At 32.5% G+C, this 18051-nt stretch overlaps 1 protein-coding gene across 1 annotated transcript in view; it reads right to left on the bottom strand.

Moving 5' to 3' along the window:
• The window catches only part of nrm (neuromusculin), a 385531-nt gene that overhangs the window by 60716 nt on the left and 306764 nt on the right, over positions 1–18051 (bottom strand). Inside the window, exon 6 of the mRNA XM_090117221.1 lies at positions 3156–3302. Coding sequence (XP_089973347.1) covers positions 3156–3302 — 147 coding nt within the window. The remainder of the gene's footprint in view (positions 1–3155; positions 3303–18051) is intronic.

An 18051-nucleotide genomic window follows, 5' to 3' on the forward strand; every position in this document is an offset into this window, starting at 1 on the left:
TAGTAAAACTAACTATTTGCTAGAATTTCAGTTTTATGTGGAACTATTTTTTTTATCTCTTGCCTTTATAGTTATTTTTAATTGTAGTTTTGGGTTTCACAACATTTATAAAAGAAAAGATTCTGCTGAATAGCAATAAAACAAACATTTGAGGGTAAAAAATAATAATTTTTCATTAAAAATTAATCCAGTTTCAGGTATTAAAGATTTCGTTCAGTTATCTAAGAGCCGTAATTATCCTTATTAATTTGGCGATATGAAGCAACGCTAATGAAAATTTATTTCTTTGAGGATCTTAAAAAATTAGTAAATTATTCCGTCTGACGGGAGTTTTAAATTATCGAGACATTTTAATTACCATTTCGTTTAGCTCTAAATGCTTTTTTGTTGAGTTTTTGAAAAATATCAAAATAATGTGAAAGGTCCGAGGATACGATGTAAAATGCATTGCAGCTTTAAACTTTAGTCACTACATAGTATAAAACAAAGTCGCTTTCTCTGTCCCTATGTATGCTTAAATCTTTAAAACTACGCAACGGATTTTGATGCGGTTTATTAATAGATAGAGTGATTCAAGAGGAAAGTTTTAGTATATAATTTATTATGTTTTAGACAAAGCGGGCGAAGCCGCGGGCGGAAAGCTAGTTTATGAATAAGCTACAGCATATTATAATATGCAATATTACTTATCAACTTGTCTCAAAAATTAGTACAACACCAATTCCCTGTTAGTTTTTCAGTTTACAAACATAATATTTTCCACGAATATCTTTGTGGCAACCCTATCTAAATTTCACTAGCACATTTCTCCCAAGTGACAGCCCTACATCTGGTCTCAAATTTTAATATGATTTAGGAGCAATAACTCTGAATTAAGTTCGTATTTTTTGTCGGATTATCATAATTATATGGAAATCGGTTCTTGGGGAGTGTGGAGAGATTAATGTCATTTTATATTGCTAAGTATCCCGGGAAAATGAAAATGGCATTGGTAACATCTTTTGGGAGTTTATAAAAGTGGAGCAGCATTTATTCATGTCTTTTTTACTCTTATGTATTTTGATTTATGAGAGAGAGAGATGTATGTTGGTTATATGTATGAGATTTTTTTAATGGCGTGGATACTGCTGTAGCAATTTTGAGGTAGTTTTGTTTTCAGATAGGTATGTTTAATTAATAACGGATATAGTTTTACACTAAGCTAATGAGTTTGTTTGTTTGATAACTATTTCATAAACAGGTTTCGAAAATTCTTTCACCGTTTGATATGTACGTGATCACAAACTGTTAAAAGCTATATGCCTACCACGAGTGAAGCCTAGGCGGAGTGCTAGTATATACCTATGATTATTATAAAAAAATGTAAGAATGTATGGATGTTTGTTACTCTTTCACGCCGAATCAGCTGATCTGTCTGAATTACCACATAGGCTTCTTTTAGCGTGTTAAGCGAGGGAATCCACGTGCTCCAGCTAGTATTCTATACATTTAATAATTCAACACCATCCAGCTCATATAAATTGCAATAAGCTACACGTAAACAGTTTTACTACCTGTATTCTAGGTCACAGTTTATAGCGCACTAAAATGTAGTAGATTTAAAGCGTTTCCTAAAAATGTAGCTGACGTGTTACTTTTAGATGTACGTTTCTAGTGAATTAATTCTTTGTCAAGGTGTTTGTTACATGTATGAAACGGATGAACCGATTAAGATTGATTTTTGTTGAAAGATAGTTGAATATTTTTAGCACAGATTCATGGTCAAGGGAGTTTATTTTTGGAATACTATTATCCCGACTTTTGTTAAATGGTAAACTTGTTTTGATCATTTATTAATATTTACTGCAATAATTTATTTTGATCCTATGAAGATGAAAATTGGCATTGTAATAATTAAGTTCCAACTTAAATTATACTAGCTTTCCGCCCGGGACTTCACCCGCGTTTTCAAAGAAAAACCCGCATAGTTTCCGTTCCCGTGGGATTTCCGGGATAAAACCTATCCTATTTCCCCGGGTAAAAAGTAGCCTATGTCCTTTCTCAGGTATCAAAATATCTCTATACCAAATTTCATGCAAATTGGTTCAGTAGTTAAGGCGTGATTGAGTAACAGACAGGCAGACAGAGTATTACTTTCGCATTTATAATATTAGTATGGATTTATATGCATTCTACACCATTCGAGTGAAATCACGTGCTTTAACTAGTAATAATTTGAGTTGAGATAACCTCTTTTCGCGGTCGGTTAATAAAACGGATAAAAATAAGTTCCTGATTTAGTTTGAGGATTCCTAAACGTTTATGTCACATGAAGTTGGATGAGGGTTGTAAAGTTCGGAACACTCAAACTTATTCTCAAACTCAACGGTTCCTTTAATCAATATAAGTTTTACAGGTTTTGAGTTCTGATATTTGGGTATAAAGTTAAGATTGTGTTACTATTTTAAAAATAAAGTGAAGTCAGTGATGCATTTTACATTTGTTTCATCATGATGAACGGAAATCGAACCCAGAACCATTTGCTACGCTCACGGGTCAATCACTGTACTTGAGATCATCATGTAATTAGATTTGTAAGTTAAGTCATTCATAAAATATTATACTTAATCTTTTTTCGGTCGTAAGAGTTACTGAAAAAAAAATCACGTAGGTATCACACGTGAACGAACCGCATTTTTATTTTTTTCGAGACCAAGGACTTTTATACAATACCTAGCCCGCGACTTCGTTCATAAAATATGCATCGACAAATATTCTTTTAGCATGTAGATATTATGTTACGTAATTTGCTAAACTATTATGTCTTGATACTACCAAAATCTTTAGGTATACTACCTACCTACTGTTAAAAGTTATATTTGTCAGAGACGGTCATTATTAATTAGTATGGACGTAGATTCAAATTCTACCCTACCTCGACACAATATTTTTTTTGACGTGAAAACGTCTAATAATTCGATAGAGCCGGCTGCACGCACGAAAAAACATGACTCATGCGGCGTTACCTCGCTCTGAGGCGTTCCAAGGCTTGAAGTGCAAGCGAGAGCGCGGAACGAGCGACAAAGAAGCACAATCGGACGTTGTCACGTTCAACTATCGTCAGTAAACCGACTTTACAGACAACCAATTTTTGAATTATTTGTCTCTTCTCTTACCTCTAACATCCAGCTTCACCCTCCTAAGTACGGGTGTATCCAACGCAGCCGACGACACGTTACATACAAGCTCGCCGCCCAGCTCCGCCCGCGTTACCGTCATCGGTAGAACATGTTTCACTACCGATTGTTCAGTGATTGTTTGTGCTGCAACAAAAATTAAGTATTAATAATAAAAAAGAGCGTATGAGCACACGTGTCCGAAGTGAAACTTCTATGGCACGATTCAAAGATTCCAAAATCGTCGCCTCACTCCATGACTACGGTATTGCCATGACGCGGTCTTGAAATTTTACCCACAACGCGCCTAAAGAAGTTTCACATCTTCACACTTCACAAATTTCAATATGATAACGTCAAATTAAAAGTTGTGTGTGAATGAGAGTTGTATGTGTCTGTGTATGAGACAGAAGATATGTGTGTTATATTAAAAAGTTATTGAGTCTGAAGAAAACTTCTTATTTACGTTATAATATTATGGTAATATTATTATAAAAATGATGTAAAAATCAAATGTATCGTTTCTACTTTCAAAAATGTCAATCGTGCAATGGAGTAAGAATCTAGTAGCGTTAGAATTCCCGGCTATCTTACAAAAATAATAACAAACAGTGCATATAAAATATATATAACAAGTTATCCAATTAGTTTACAATGGAATCTCAGTCAATAAGTCAAGATAACGATTTGCAAACGAGCCGAAACTAAGGGGATGACTCCGCAGATTTTCAGCTGACGTGTGCTATGACAGCTCAACATTTTGTAAAGTTATTTGTATGGAAAAAATTGTATTAGCATGACGTGTATACTGTATACTTTTTATTAATGGAATAAGTATACTATAAGTGTAAAAATTTATAGTAAGTAATACGGAATAATAAATAAAAATATACAGTTTCGTCCTCTTAGCTTTCGCGTGATATCAGAATCTTAATCTTAATACTATTATAAAGGCGAAAGTTTGTATGGATGTATGGATGTATGGATGTTTGTTACTCTTTCACGTAAAAAATACTGAACCATTTACAATGAAATTTAGCACACATATAGAGGGTAACTTGGATTAACACATAGGATGGGTTTTATCCCGGAAATCCCACGGGAACGGGAACTATGCTGGTTTTCCTTTGAAAACGCGGGCGAAGCCGCGAGCGGAAATCTAGTTGAAAATATAGTCAACATAACATTAGTAAAATATATAAGTATCTAGGCAATGATCGAAGTATATGTATACAGTAAAGTACCTAAAACTCTTTTTTTTTGGCCTTTATTTTTTTTTAAATAAAACACAATTCTAGAGGCAGCAATGCAAAGTAGGTATACCTACAATCAAATAATTTCGCTATTTTCTATTAAAGATAATTAAAAATCATTCTATCCATACCGATGTATAATATAAGCAGAACTAAGAATACGTTTACGTCGAGAAATCACGCGCCATATTGGAAAATTTGAAACAAACAACATTGGATATAAAATAAATGGATAAAGATAGTTTCATATTTCCCTCTAAAATGATGAATGTTCTTCAAGGAGAACGGAAATTAAACCTTATTTTGTGCTTTTAAAGTACCTGGATGATATATGTCCTGCGTTTAGGTTTCATTTATTATAGTTTAGTGACAGACTCATTAGAACCCTGGATCCTAGGGTCTTTAGGGACGTTTCTAGTTTGGTAATTAATTGTTTTAAGCTATTGCATAGCTTCTATCGAGGGCCTTGAGCGCGGGGACCGAATCCAGAAATTGCGTAACGAAAAACCTCACGCTCCCCACTCTGACGGGCGCGGAGGTGTGGCTTGAAGGCATAGCATGCAATAGCTTTACCGCGGCAGTCCCCGAGTGCCACACGTCTTTTTTTTGTTTTGTTCAGTTTACATGTGTGTTTTGGTTTTACGTGAAGCTTTATGTGATTTCGTTTGAGTGCCAATTACCTAAGACCTTTCTACGACTTCCACTAGTAGTAAATAAAGAAAATTGAAGGTTAGGAAGGCTTGAATTATTTATGCTAACTTATAGTAGAATGGCATACTTCAACATTTTCTACTAGGATGATTTAACGAATTGAATCTTTTATCAGTGATAAATGTTTATTTTTCTGTATGGTGTTGATTCTAAAGCGTTTTTATTGATATCTAGTTTAATAAATAGGTAATTGTTTAGTCTGTGTTATCGTATAATATAAAAATGAATCCCAAAATGTGTTGGTAAGCGCATAACTTGAGAACGGCTGAACCGATTTCGATAATTCTTTTTTTATTATATTCCTTGAAGTACGAGGATGGTTCTTATGTAGAGAAAACGTAAATATGTACCACGGGCGAAGCCGGGGCGGACCGCTAGTCTTTATATATAAAAATGAATCGCAAAATGTGTTGGTAAGCGCATAACTCGAGAACGGCTGAACCGATTTCGATAATTCTTTTTTTATTATATTCCTTGAAGTACGAGGGTGGTTTTTATGTAGAGAAAACGTAAATATGTACCACGGGCGAAGCCGGGGCGGACCGCTAGTAAAATTATACATATTATATATATTAGTGTACGTGTAACATACTGCGTGTGTACTGGGTGCTTTTCATTCCATCCTCATGTAATTTTCCATATTTTACAATACTCCTACATTGTGTATTATCTGTATTTCTATAGTAATCTCAGAACTAATAATATCAAAAGGTCTTTCGTGTCACAACTCACATTTGTCCCTTGAAACCTTACAAAAGATAGTACACCTTTCTCATGGCCAGAGTATTATTAAATAACCAAGATAAGACACTGTATTTTACATCAAAAACAATTAGGTATGTGAAATTGTGAAACGACGCAATATATTTTACCGTAGTTTAGTAAAAGTAATTGCAATAGACACAGAAGGCTGATCACATACTTGATACTTGTCTGTAAAGAAAATCGATCAGTAAAAAAATGTAAAATGTATGTACCACACAGGGCTAGTACACATTTTATATTAAAGTTCATCTCTTTTAAATATTAAAAAATAAAACTATTTACCTATAATCATGTTTGTATGTACAAAATTACCTTTTATATACATATTTGAAGAGACAATTACAATCTTACATAAATAACGTGTATACTGTTCAAACAAACATTTGAACAAATACGACCCTTTAACACCCTTGAGGCTTTATAATTAGAGTTTGAGACACGCAAATAATTATATCATTACGAATGAACTTGAGCTATTAACCAAATTACGTACTTAAATTAAAAAATATATATTTTTCGCAAATGTATTAAAATTGTATTTAATTTTATTCAAGTCGATTGTACCGAGATTGACACGATTTAATATAATAAATCCGAAAGTAATTGAACAACTGAACTGATTTTGATGAAATTTGTAATAAAGAAAAGACATAGGGTACTCAAGAAAACTGAAAAAATTTTGATTTATGTGAAATCGATGAAAAAGACACGGCCTTCTCGCAAAAAAGTGAAGAATCAGTAAGGGAAGCCGCGGGCAGAAAGTAATTATATTGAAATTGTAATGAATATAAAACACGAAAGATCGATAAACATTACTTAAATAAAAGCTTTTGATACAAGTTACATCTTCACAGTAATATTCGGTTGATTTAAAAATAATGAAGGCTTCATTCAAAAACTGCTGAGTCGATACCCGAGATTAAAACAAAAACCTTCCAAGTTAAATAAAATATAAACAGAAAATAGTGATGTTCGTCCGCCCGTAAAGATTTATCGATTGATTTATTTTCGGCGATTTTGATTAACGGTGCAAAATAAAGCAAGACCTGACCCGAACCTTTTCTAATCTGATGCGATAAGAGTGTAGTGATGTGGAAACATCGATATATAGTGAGCTGTCGATTTTTTTATTGTTCGAAGTATATTAGCAAATGAGATTTTTATTTAGTAGGGTCCGTAATTTTTGAATAAAGAATTTTCATGTGAAAACTAAAAACAGCTGCGAATAAATGTATGGGTTTATTGGTTTAGAAATATTATGCATAAACATAATCAAACAAAATTTATTTTTAGATTTACGCGAAAAATAAGTGTAAAAAATACAAATATTATTATTGTCTTAACTATAGTAAAATTTTTCTGAATTACATATTATTAACATTGCCTTACAAGATAGTATAATTAGTAATGTGATGGTAATTATGGTTAGTAATACTTTTATTGTGTATATTTACAGTATCGTTAATATCGAATAATATTTGTGTTACAGCTGAATAATTCAGAAAGAAATTCTTCCTTTTATATATTTCCAAGAGAAGTGTTTCAAAATATAAAGTGAAAGAACTTCAATATTTCACTAAAAACTCGAAACAAATCCATAAACAAGCGGACATAAAACAGAGCCGTATCTAAAACGGAACAAAGCTATAACACATGAAAAATTTAAACACGTGGAAGCGATAACAGTTCTATCGATATATTTTATCGACTACCGAACTGCACTAGAGCGTAAAACGGAAAATCTAAGTCAATGAAGTGAAAATTTGTTCGCATCTGTTACCTATAGCACAAGGATTCATGAAATATGTATACTTAGCTTGGAGAAACAGCATTGTATTAAATGTATTCTTAAAAGATTGCCGAATACAATCCTGTATTGCCTTTTGGTGTTGGTGAAGAATAAATGTAATTCGAGATGTGATTGCTCCTATTGCTCCTATAAAAACCGATTTCTGATTATTTTAATTTATATGTACACGTTATACTTCCCTATCAAGTGTTATTTTCGTATATTTTTATACTTGTTTAAAACTTATAAGAACATCTGACGATTTGTTTTTTATATGATTCTGGAATATTTTTCAAGTTATAATAAAAGTTAATTATTATATTTCAATTTCATATTACAAGTAATAAGTAATAGTAATAATACCTATTACCTACATAATTACTTATTGGACTGGTTCACGTCTAGAAAAGACAATAACTTCTGTAGGATTTGGTCTAATTCGATTTATTTCGGTTCGAGAAGCGAAGTAATTGATACTATGTCGCCAATAATGTTGTTTATTTCGGAAAAAATCTACTGCGTAATAGAAATACGTTTATTTGATATCAATTGGAATATATCAAATAATATGTTATTGCGTGTAATTTTTTGAAAATGTGTTTACATGTGTTTTTATATATCGATGAATAAAAAAATAAGAATATATTATATAAATAGTAAAATTGATTAAGTACCAATTGTAAATGTTGTTGTATTGTTTTAATTCATCTCAATTAATGAAAATTAAGTACCTACTTAATTTAATAATATAAGTACATAATTGTGTTACATGTACTTCATTTTAATTAATTCTACATTTTCTAGGTTTTAATCTATATGTGATTAAAATTCCGACCAAATCGATCTCACATTTTTGCATAATACTTTCCTAAACATACATTTTAAAGCCACAATGCTCTCGAAGATTCAAAATAAACATAATATTTATTTATGTCGCTCGAAATGAAATTCCTTGTTGAATGGAGACGTAGAGGATTGTGAGAGTCACGCCCTGTTGGTATATATGCTTGGATGGTGGTATGCGGAAGGGAAGCTATTTTTATTATTACACGCTTTATATTAGCTTCACCTGTATGTTTGTAACCGACTTCTTTGGGCGCGATTTTGACCCACTTTAAGCGGCCAGATTTCGTTCAAACTTTGTAGATTTATTGAGGACCGATGACAATACACTAATTTGATAAAATTTTCTATTTTTTAGTTCGGTTTTCTATAAAAAGCGTGTTTTTTAGTTTTTTTAAACTATTATTATTATTATTTATTTATTTAAAGTGCTATTATGTGTGATGTAGTTGTAATAGAGAAGAGAAGTTTTTGTTTTGTTATATTTTTGAGTGGTGGTGATTGTATGCAAAAGGGAAGATATTTTTATTTATGTACTAGCAGTCCGCCCCGGCTTCGCCCGTGGTACATATTTACGTTTTCTCTACGTAAGAACCATCCTCGTGCTTCAAGGAATATAATAAAAAAAGAATTAACGAAATCGGTTCAGCCGTTCTCGAGTTATGCGCTTACCAACACATTTTGCGATTCATTTTTATATATAAGATTTATTTTTCGATACAATAAGTGGTGGTCTTTACTGGAAAATATAATTTCAAATTTAATATTATAGACAAAAGTTTTTGTAGATATTTTAATTTAGAAAATTTGATTAAAAAATTCCATAAGGTATATTGGCGATATTATATTATATTTAAGGAATTTACGACTACCTACATCAAACTATTTCTGAAATAAACACATAAAAAAATATAATTTCTATTGTATATATTTTTTTGTAACGCTTCAATTATAAATAATAATCCATACTAATATTATAAATGCGAAAGTAACTCTGTCTGTCTGTCTGTTACTCAATCACGCCTGAACTACTGAACCAATTTGCATGAAATTTGCTATAGATATATTTTGATACCCGAGAAAGGACATAGAATAGGTTTTATCCCGGAAATCCTACGGGAACGGGTTTTTCTCTGAAAACGCGGGCGAAACCGCGGGCGGAAAGCTAGTAATTAATAAGTAATAACAATTCGTTTATTAATTTATCAAACTAAGTAATACATTTTAGCTTATGTGTCAATAACAAGTCTGCGACAAGTTATTAGCAATTAATTCCAATACGAAATACCTTAATAAAATAGTTAATTACTGTAGTAAATAATTAGTAAGTGTTGTTAAGTAAATAATTAGAAAATATTTCATTATATAAATTTATCTTTTCCGTTTATTAAAGAGCTATGATATATTAAATACTAGCTTCCCGCCCGCGGCTTCGCCCGCGTTTTCAAAGAAATACCCGCATAATTCCTGTTCCCGTGGGATTTCCGGGATAAAACCTATCCTATGTGTTAATCCAAGTTACCTTCTGTGTCCCACCAGACATTATAGACATAGACTACATCGAGAATCGAACGCAAGATTTTAGTTCACGCGAAAACCACTTTACCAAAGAGGCTTCTAATTAATACCTAAATAAAGATTTATAATTAAAAGAAGTACAATTTGTCAAAATCAAGTTAAAGCACACAACATGACAAAGTTGTTTAGTTCGCCAACTTCATAGATTTCAAAGCGAAGCATGAAGTATTTTATCCAACTTTGGGAACACCTGCTGAACTATCGGTTAAAATTTAATTAATGAAATTACCGTAAGTTTTGCTCCATATTCATTAATATTGAATCATATATAAGTTATTAATATATTAGTTAGTTAACGATCGTTGATTGTATGATTTACTTTACATGATGTTTGTTTTGGATTCGATTCTTTGGTTCGTATGATTCCGTATTAATATCTGTTAATCATTTACTAATTTTATTATTTTAAAATATTATAATACATATATTTTTTTGTACATAGAATTGTTCTCTCCACGTATCGCTTGGCTACATATCATATCGTGGTTCTCGTTTCACAATGCGGATTTGACTTATGTGTGTTTCATCGCGATACTTGCAGTTTGCAAATATGACCTCAAATTAGTTACCGTGATGTTTTAAAGCAGTAATAATTCCATTGTGGAAAAGTGATGGTGCTAGACGACCTATATAGCTCTGTCTTCATCCCACATTGGAAGTAATTAAATAAATAAAATATAACTTTATTGGTCCCTTTACATCAATATTAGCACAGGTATACCTATTGTGGAATAAGTATTGCTTTAAAACGTCATTGTAAAACCCCACCCATCCCCCACCGAATGATATTATTCAATACTAGCTTTCCGCCCGTGGCTTCGCCCGCATTTTCAAAGATAAACCCGCATAGTTCCCGTTCCCGTGGGATTTCCGGGATAAAACCTATCCTATGTGTTAATCCAAGTTACCCTCTATATGTGTGCTAAAATTCATTGTAATCGGTTCAGTAGTTTTTGCGTGAAAGAGTAACACACATCCATACAAACTTTCACATTTATAATATTATAACAATATTGACAGTGAGGTATTTCTAGACTATTTCACTGTTACATAAAGCCGTCCAGCAAGAACAGTCCAACGGAACCTCAGAGAAGCAAGTTTACGCGTCTTATTGCGAAAAATCTTCAGTTTTCACTGCGATTCATTTTAAATTCAATGATTCCGAAACCTCTTAAGTTTAAACTTTGTTTGCTTGAATATTTCTCAAATGAAATATGTTGGACGTGCCCATATTGCTTTTGTGGTTGTGTTTGCTTTGTTTTAAGCTAGATATTTTACCGCGGTTTCGGTTGATGACCTTTTCACCACCATAAGTTATTTTAAAAAAGAAATGAGCAATGTTTTCTTCAAACTTAATCTATCTTTCAACTCAAATTTATCAAATTTGTATTAGCAAGAAAGGCACAAATGTTTTTATATATTTTACACATAAGGTAATAGGTAATAGTATGTGTAATATTGCAATATTAGTGGGAGAGTTTACAAAATTCGTGAAATAATCTGCTTATCTACCCGCTATGTGTAATACGTATTAATATTGGTGTAAGATTTTATAAAATTAATGACTATTATTTACCTCTTTATTTTAATTTCATTTATTTATTACTAGCTTTCCGCCCGCGGCTTCGCCTGCGTTTTTAAAGAAAAACCCGTTCCCATAGGATTTCCGGGATAAAACCTATCCTATGTCCTTTCTCGGGTATCAAAATATCTCTATACCAAATTTCATGCAAATTGGTTCAGTAGTTACGGCGTGATTGAGTAACAGACAGACAGACAGAGTTACTTTCGCATTTATAATATTAGTATGGATTCCTACAAATACTCCTACTAGAATAACATACATTAATTATAGACATACAATATACACACTAAGGTAAGATAGCTAGTGCAAACAGCCGGTTTCACTTGCATATCACTGGTTTGAAACTACGTAATTGCGTTGGACTAAGCGCTTTGTCGTGAGATTCTAAGTGGGGTGGTACAAGAGATACGATGTAGCCAAGGGCGGATCCAGCTTAAGTGCCAGGGGGGGGTCACATAGACGTGGTCAATTTTCAAAAGCTATATTTTGGTAATTTAATTGATACGTAGATTTAAAAAAAATGGTCAAGTGCGAGTCGGATTGGCGAACCAAGAGTTCCGTACAAACATTTTTATATGTTTTAATATTAAATTTATACTTTTTGTGATTTTTCCTTTATCTGTGCTATAAGAGGTAAGTTTCTATTAAATAAAGATTAAATATCAAGATTCTGTGTTCACGGGAAGTACCCTGTAGGTTTTGATTCCTGGCAACACTTGCGAATGTTGATATTATGCATGAAATGTGTGTTTAAGCAATTTTTCCTCCATCTGTGCTGACATTGCTTTTAACCAAATTTCAGAACTCTGTATTCACTGGAAGTAGTACAATACCTATAGATTTTGATTCCCTTGCGATAATGTCGAAATTTGCGATAATTTACGGCATAAATGGCTGTATCTTTTGATTGCGTTGGCTTATAAGTTTGATTTTTTCACAGCTATAAGGAACCGTAGATTTGAGTATTCGGTATGAATTTCAGATTGATACCTCCACGCGTTCCTGAGAAAAAGGGTCTTCACAGGCAGACAATCTTGAAAAATATATATTTTTTGCAATTATTCCTGTATCTGTACTATAAGATGTTGCTTTGTACCCAATTTCAAGATTCTGAGTTTACGGAAAGGACCCTGTAGGTTTTGAGTTTTGATTCCCTTGCGAATGTCGAAATTTGCGATATTTTTCGGCATTTACGGCTGTATCTTCTGATTCGTTGACATAGAAGTTTGATTTTATTATAGCGTAAAGGTATTTTAGACTTGAGTTTTTGGTATGAATATCAAGTTAATACATGTCAGCGTTCATGAGTAACAGGGTTGTAAGTTAAAATTTTTTTTAAATATTTTTTTATATTATAATCTAAGGAAAAATTCATGCTTTTCGCAATTAGTAAACAAAGTCGTTGTCTCTGTGCCTATGTCCCTATGTATGATTTAATCTACGAATTCGATGCAGTTTTTTTAAAGATAGAGCGATTCAATAGGAATAGTATATAATTTATAAGGTTTTAGAGAAAGCGGGCGAAGCCGCGGGCGGTAAGCTAGTCTGCGTTATAAGACGTTTTATTGTACTAAATTTCATGACTCTGTGTACTCGGGAACTACCCTGTAGGTTTTGATTTCTTAGGGAGTGTCGAAAAATTTCAGCAATTACAGCTGCATCTTTTGATTGCGTTGGCTAAAACGTTTGAATTTTTCACAGCATCAAGGGACCGTAGACCGTAGGATTTCGACATTAGCAAGGGAATCAATACCTGCAGGGAGCACCCTGTCCCGTAAACACAGTCTTGAAATTGAGTAAAAAGTATCGTGTTATAGCACAGATGTAGTAATAATTGCGAAAACCCTAATTATTTAATTAAATTAAATAAAAATATATTTTTAAATAATTTTAAACTTACAATCCCTTTACCCATGAACGTCTACATGTATTTAATTGATATTCACATCAGAACTCAGGTCTATAATAACTTAAATCTGTTATTTCAAATTCTATGTCAACGCAATCTGAAAAAAAAGCAATTAGAGCCGCATATTCTGTAATTCGCAACTACTTGCAAGGGAATCATCAATCAAAACCTACAAGGTACTTCCCGTGAACACAGTCTTGAAATTTGGTTAAAAGCAACGACTTAAGCACTTAAATAAAGAAAAAATCCTTTAAACAAAATTGTAAGATACAACATAATGAAAAAATATGTTTGCTCGGAGTCCTCGGTGCGCGAGTCCGACGCGCACTTGGCCGATTTTTTGTTGTAATTTGACTGTATTTTATAGTGTTCATTTGAAAAAAATTTTGCTATTTTATGTCTTATCCACAAACTGGGATATTTCGATATTTGAGGTTTTGTGTGAAAAGTGTAATAGCAAAAGTTGTAGAAAAAAAATTAATTACATACAACTTTTGCCATTACACTTTATTCCGCAGTTATGGTTTTTTTTTAATCGAAATACCTGTTATTTGTCTTTAAATTACGACCACAGGTCGACCCTAATAAACTTTTTCTATAATTTTTGTTATATTCTCTTCCGTTACCGTTTGTAATTGAATTCATTGTTCTATATTACTTTTATGTCTCAAAATTCAATAAAAACATCATATTGAACAGTATTAATTTATTAATTTAAAAAAGTTAATATTAAATTAGTGGTCCACTTAGTTCGTGGACCTAGCCCAGGGGGGGGTCATGACCCCGTGACCCCCCCCCTGGATCCGCGCTTGGATGTAGCGATTTTGTTATTAAATTATTTATCAAGATATTTATTAAATCGCAAAATGTGTGGGTAAGCGCATAACTCGAGAACGGCTGAACCGATTTCGATAATTCTTTTTTTATTATATTCCTTGAAGTACGAGGATGGTTCTTATGTAGAGAAAACGTAAATATGTACCACGGGCGAAGCCGGGGCGGACCGCTAGTCTATAATATAAAAATGAATCGCAAAATGTGTTGGTAAGCGCATAACTTGAGAACGGCTGAACCGATTTCGATAATTCTTTTTTATTATATTCCTTGAAGTACGAGGATGGTTCTTATGTAGAGAAAACGTAAATATGTACCACGGGCGAAGCCGGGGCGGACTGCTAGTTTTTAATAAAATTTGCCTTAAGCGATAAATAGGTAACGTGGAACTAGGTATAGTTTTAATATAATCGTGTACGAGAATTGAGAGCAACCATGGAGTTTCTTGCCGGTTCTTCTCCATAGATACTGCTTTCCGAATCGGTGGTAAATGTTAAAAATATGTATTGACGATTCGAAAGTGCTTCTAAAAGAAGTCTAATTGAATAAATAAATGTTTGTGTTTGAGTTTGAAGGGAAATAATAGATAAGTGCAGACCAATAAAATTGTGTATTCACGTTTATTTCTATGTTTTTTACGATTTAAACACTAAAACTTATTCGACTTATTAAAAACAATTTAAACTATGACAAAACTTTATAATTAAACCTGCGTTTAACTATCAGTTAAAATAATACGTAAATTACTTCATATTTTGTACCACAACTGAAACTTAGCAACATTTTAGCAATGTTGACCGAGACTAAGGAGTTATCTTAGGTTAGTTATTGTGGTCGTGTCACTCGTTATACTGGACTGATTTAAATCTAGCTTTAGTATTCACTTCTAGATATTATTATTGAGAAAATGTAACCCAGACTCCTTATACTATGCTTAGAGAAGGATTTAATTTTTGAACGTTTGTAAAGAATAAATATACAAACTACTGTTCCGATTTCGGAAATTAAAATAGAGAATTATCAGCAATATACATCTACAATATCATTCCCGAGTTGTTTCTCATAATTTTTTTTAAAGTGAAACTTTTATTACATCGTCTCAAACTTTTTGGTCTGTGTAGCGCATGTCGCGTGTATCGCGGCTGCCGAGTAGGTATACCTACTCGGCACGCGACATGCGCTACACAAAGCAGTGTTCGGAACCGTACGAACAGTTTCACTTTTACCGTGGTTTCATAAAACCACACAACATTTTTTTTTAATTTTTTTTTTAAGCAAAATTGTTGAACGAAGTCAGGTCGAAAATGTAAGATGTGATCTAATTCCCTTGGATGCAGAAGGCATTAAATTAGAAACTAAGGATATATGAAAGAGTTGTTGTTTATTATATTACTAGCGGTCCGCCCCGGCTTCGCCCGTGGTACATATTTACGTTTTCTCTACATAAAAACCATCCTCGTACTTCAAGGATTATAAAAAAAAAAAGAATTATGGAAATCGGTTCAGCCATTCTTGAGTTATGCGCTTACCAACACATTTTGCGATTCATTTTTATATATAAGATGTAAATCTTCTCTATCACAAGAAACTCTTAAAATAGAATAAATTGTGTTTTAATGTCTATTATTTTAACTAGTTATTCCGCATGGTTTTATCCGCAAAAAGTCTCCTGTTTGATTCTAGATTTTCAATTATTCCCATTCCAAATTTTACCTTTTTCAGTTGTGCGGTTTAGCGGAAGCGTACCTAACAAACAGACAGACTTACATATTGAAAATACCTATTAATATAATATTATTATTTAACATTAATAGTAAATTTATAAACAGTACGCTATGCATCCCAAACTGCACATTTCAAAGACATCTAAATCAAGTCACTTACACATTAAATAATTATTGCAAATTACGACTATCCAAGACTTAATTAGAACTAGTTTTAATCCAGTATTTCACATTTCCACAGGGACTAAACTCAAGTGTCCTTAAATTTAGTCTTTAATTAAAACAGTTCATTAAATATAACGTTTTCACTTGAGTTTGGAATATTGTGGTTTTTGCAAGCGAGAAATATCATAATTTGATGCTTAAATATATAATTATTTTAAAGTGGTATTATTATTGTTTTCGCGTATCTAAATGTTAATAGTAGGGCTAAGTTTTCGCTTTTATTATGATATACTAGAAATATAAACAACTAACTTCCGCCCGCGGCTTCGCCCGCGTGGTATTTTGATAAAAGGTAGCCTATGTTCTTTCTCAGGGTCTAAAGATTGTCTGGGCCAAATTTCATCAAAATCGGTTGAGAGGTTTAAGCGGGAAACCGTAACAGACAGACAGACAGAGTTACTTTCGCATTTATAATATTATTAGTAGGGATAAGCTCGTATCAAATTACGTTATTATATGTTATAGGGTAAATTATATTAATAAGAAAGCTATAAAACAAAACTTAACCATAAATTTAATACAACCCATTCCTAAATAAGAATTTATAAATAGACAAAAAGATCTACTAGGTATCAATCAACATAACAATGCAAATATAAACTTATTAACATAACACTCAAAAAACAGGCTCAACTTTAAAACCAAACCACACATATGTTTTAACTTTTTCCATCTAATCGTGCAAACACCAAGAACCGATAAATAAAAACAAAAAACAAAACCGATCAATCAGCCATCGCTATGACGGGACAACACGATCAAACTCGCCCATTAAATTTGAATTTCAATCGAGATCCGAATGACAGACGCAGCGGTGTCCAACATGTATTTAATTCTAGTATTTTTTGGTACAAAATTGCAATTTTAAGCTATTGCATAGCTTCTATCGCGGGCCTTGAGCGCGGGGACCGAATCCAGAAATTCCGTAACGAAAAAACCTCACGCTCCCCACTCCGACGGGCACGGAGGTGTGGCTTGAAGGCATAGCATGCAATAGCTTTACCGCGGCAGTCCCCGAGTGCCACACGTCTATTTTTATATCAGCCTTACTAATATTATCAATGCGAAAGTAACTCTGTCTATACGTCTGTCTGCCTCTCTTTTTGACATCGAAACTACTGTACTGATTTGGATGTAATTTTTAAATTTCAAAAGGAAACCCTCATTATAATAACGTAATAATAAAACAAAGTATGTTATAATAAATAAATCAATTCGAACCTAACTAATCAGTATTTTCACGTTGAGAAATTGTTTATTTTGTACTAATCATATCAAATAGTTAAAAGTAAAACCTTCCTAAAACTTTTCATCGTTTGTCACTTTTTACAAACTTTGAGAGCCACTAAAAATAATAACAAGGGACACACCATCACACTGACTTTATTTCATCTGTGCTGTCGTTAGATTGGCGCCAAAAATGAACTTTGACAGTTATGATGTTTGTTTGGAAGTTTTTTTTACGGATTAGATAATTTTTCACAGATAATTTTAGTTTTTATGACTATTTAACTGTTCATTGCTATTTTAATAATGATAAAGTTTATAATGAGTAAAGTCTTTAAATTTTTAATCAGGTAATTGTACGCTTTTTTTTCTTAGATATTACGTTACATAATTACATTAATAATACATAAAAAATGTTTGATTTTTAATAATTCCAAGTTCTGATTACATTAT

The sequence above is a fragment of the Colias eurytheme genome, chromosome 27 (genome assembly GCF_061535395.1).
Source record: "Colias eurytheme isolate Ceu_HAF_F1 chromosome 27, ilColEury1 Martin Lab GWU primary, whole genome shotgun sequence".
Taxonomy (NCBI): Eukaryota; Metazoa; Arthropoda; class Insecta; order Lepidoptera; family Pieridae; genus Colias; species Colias eurytheme.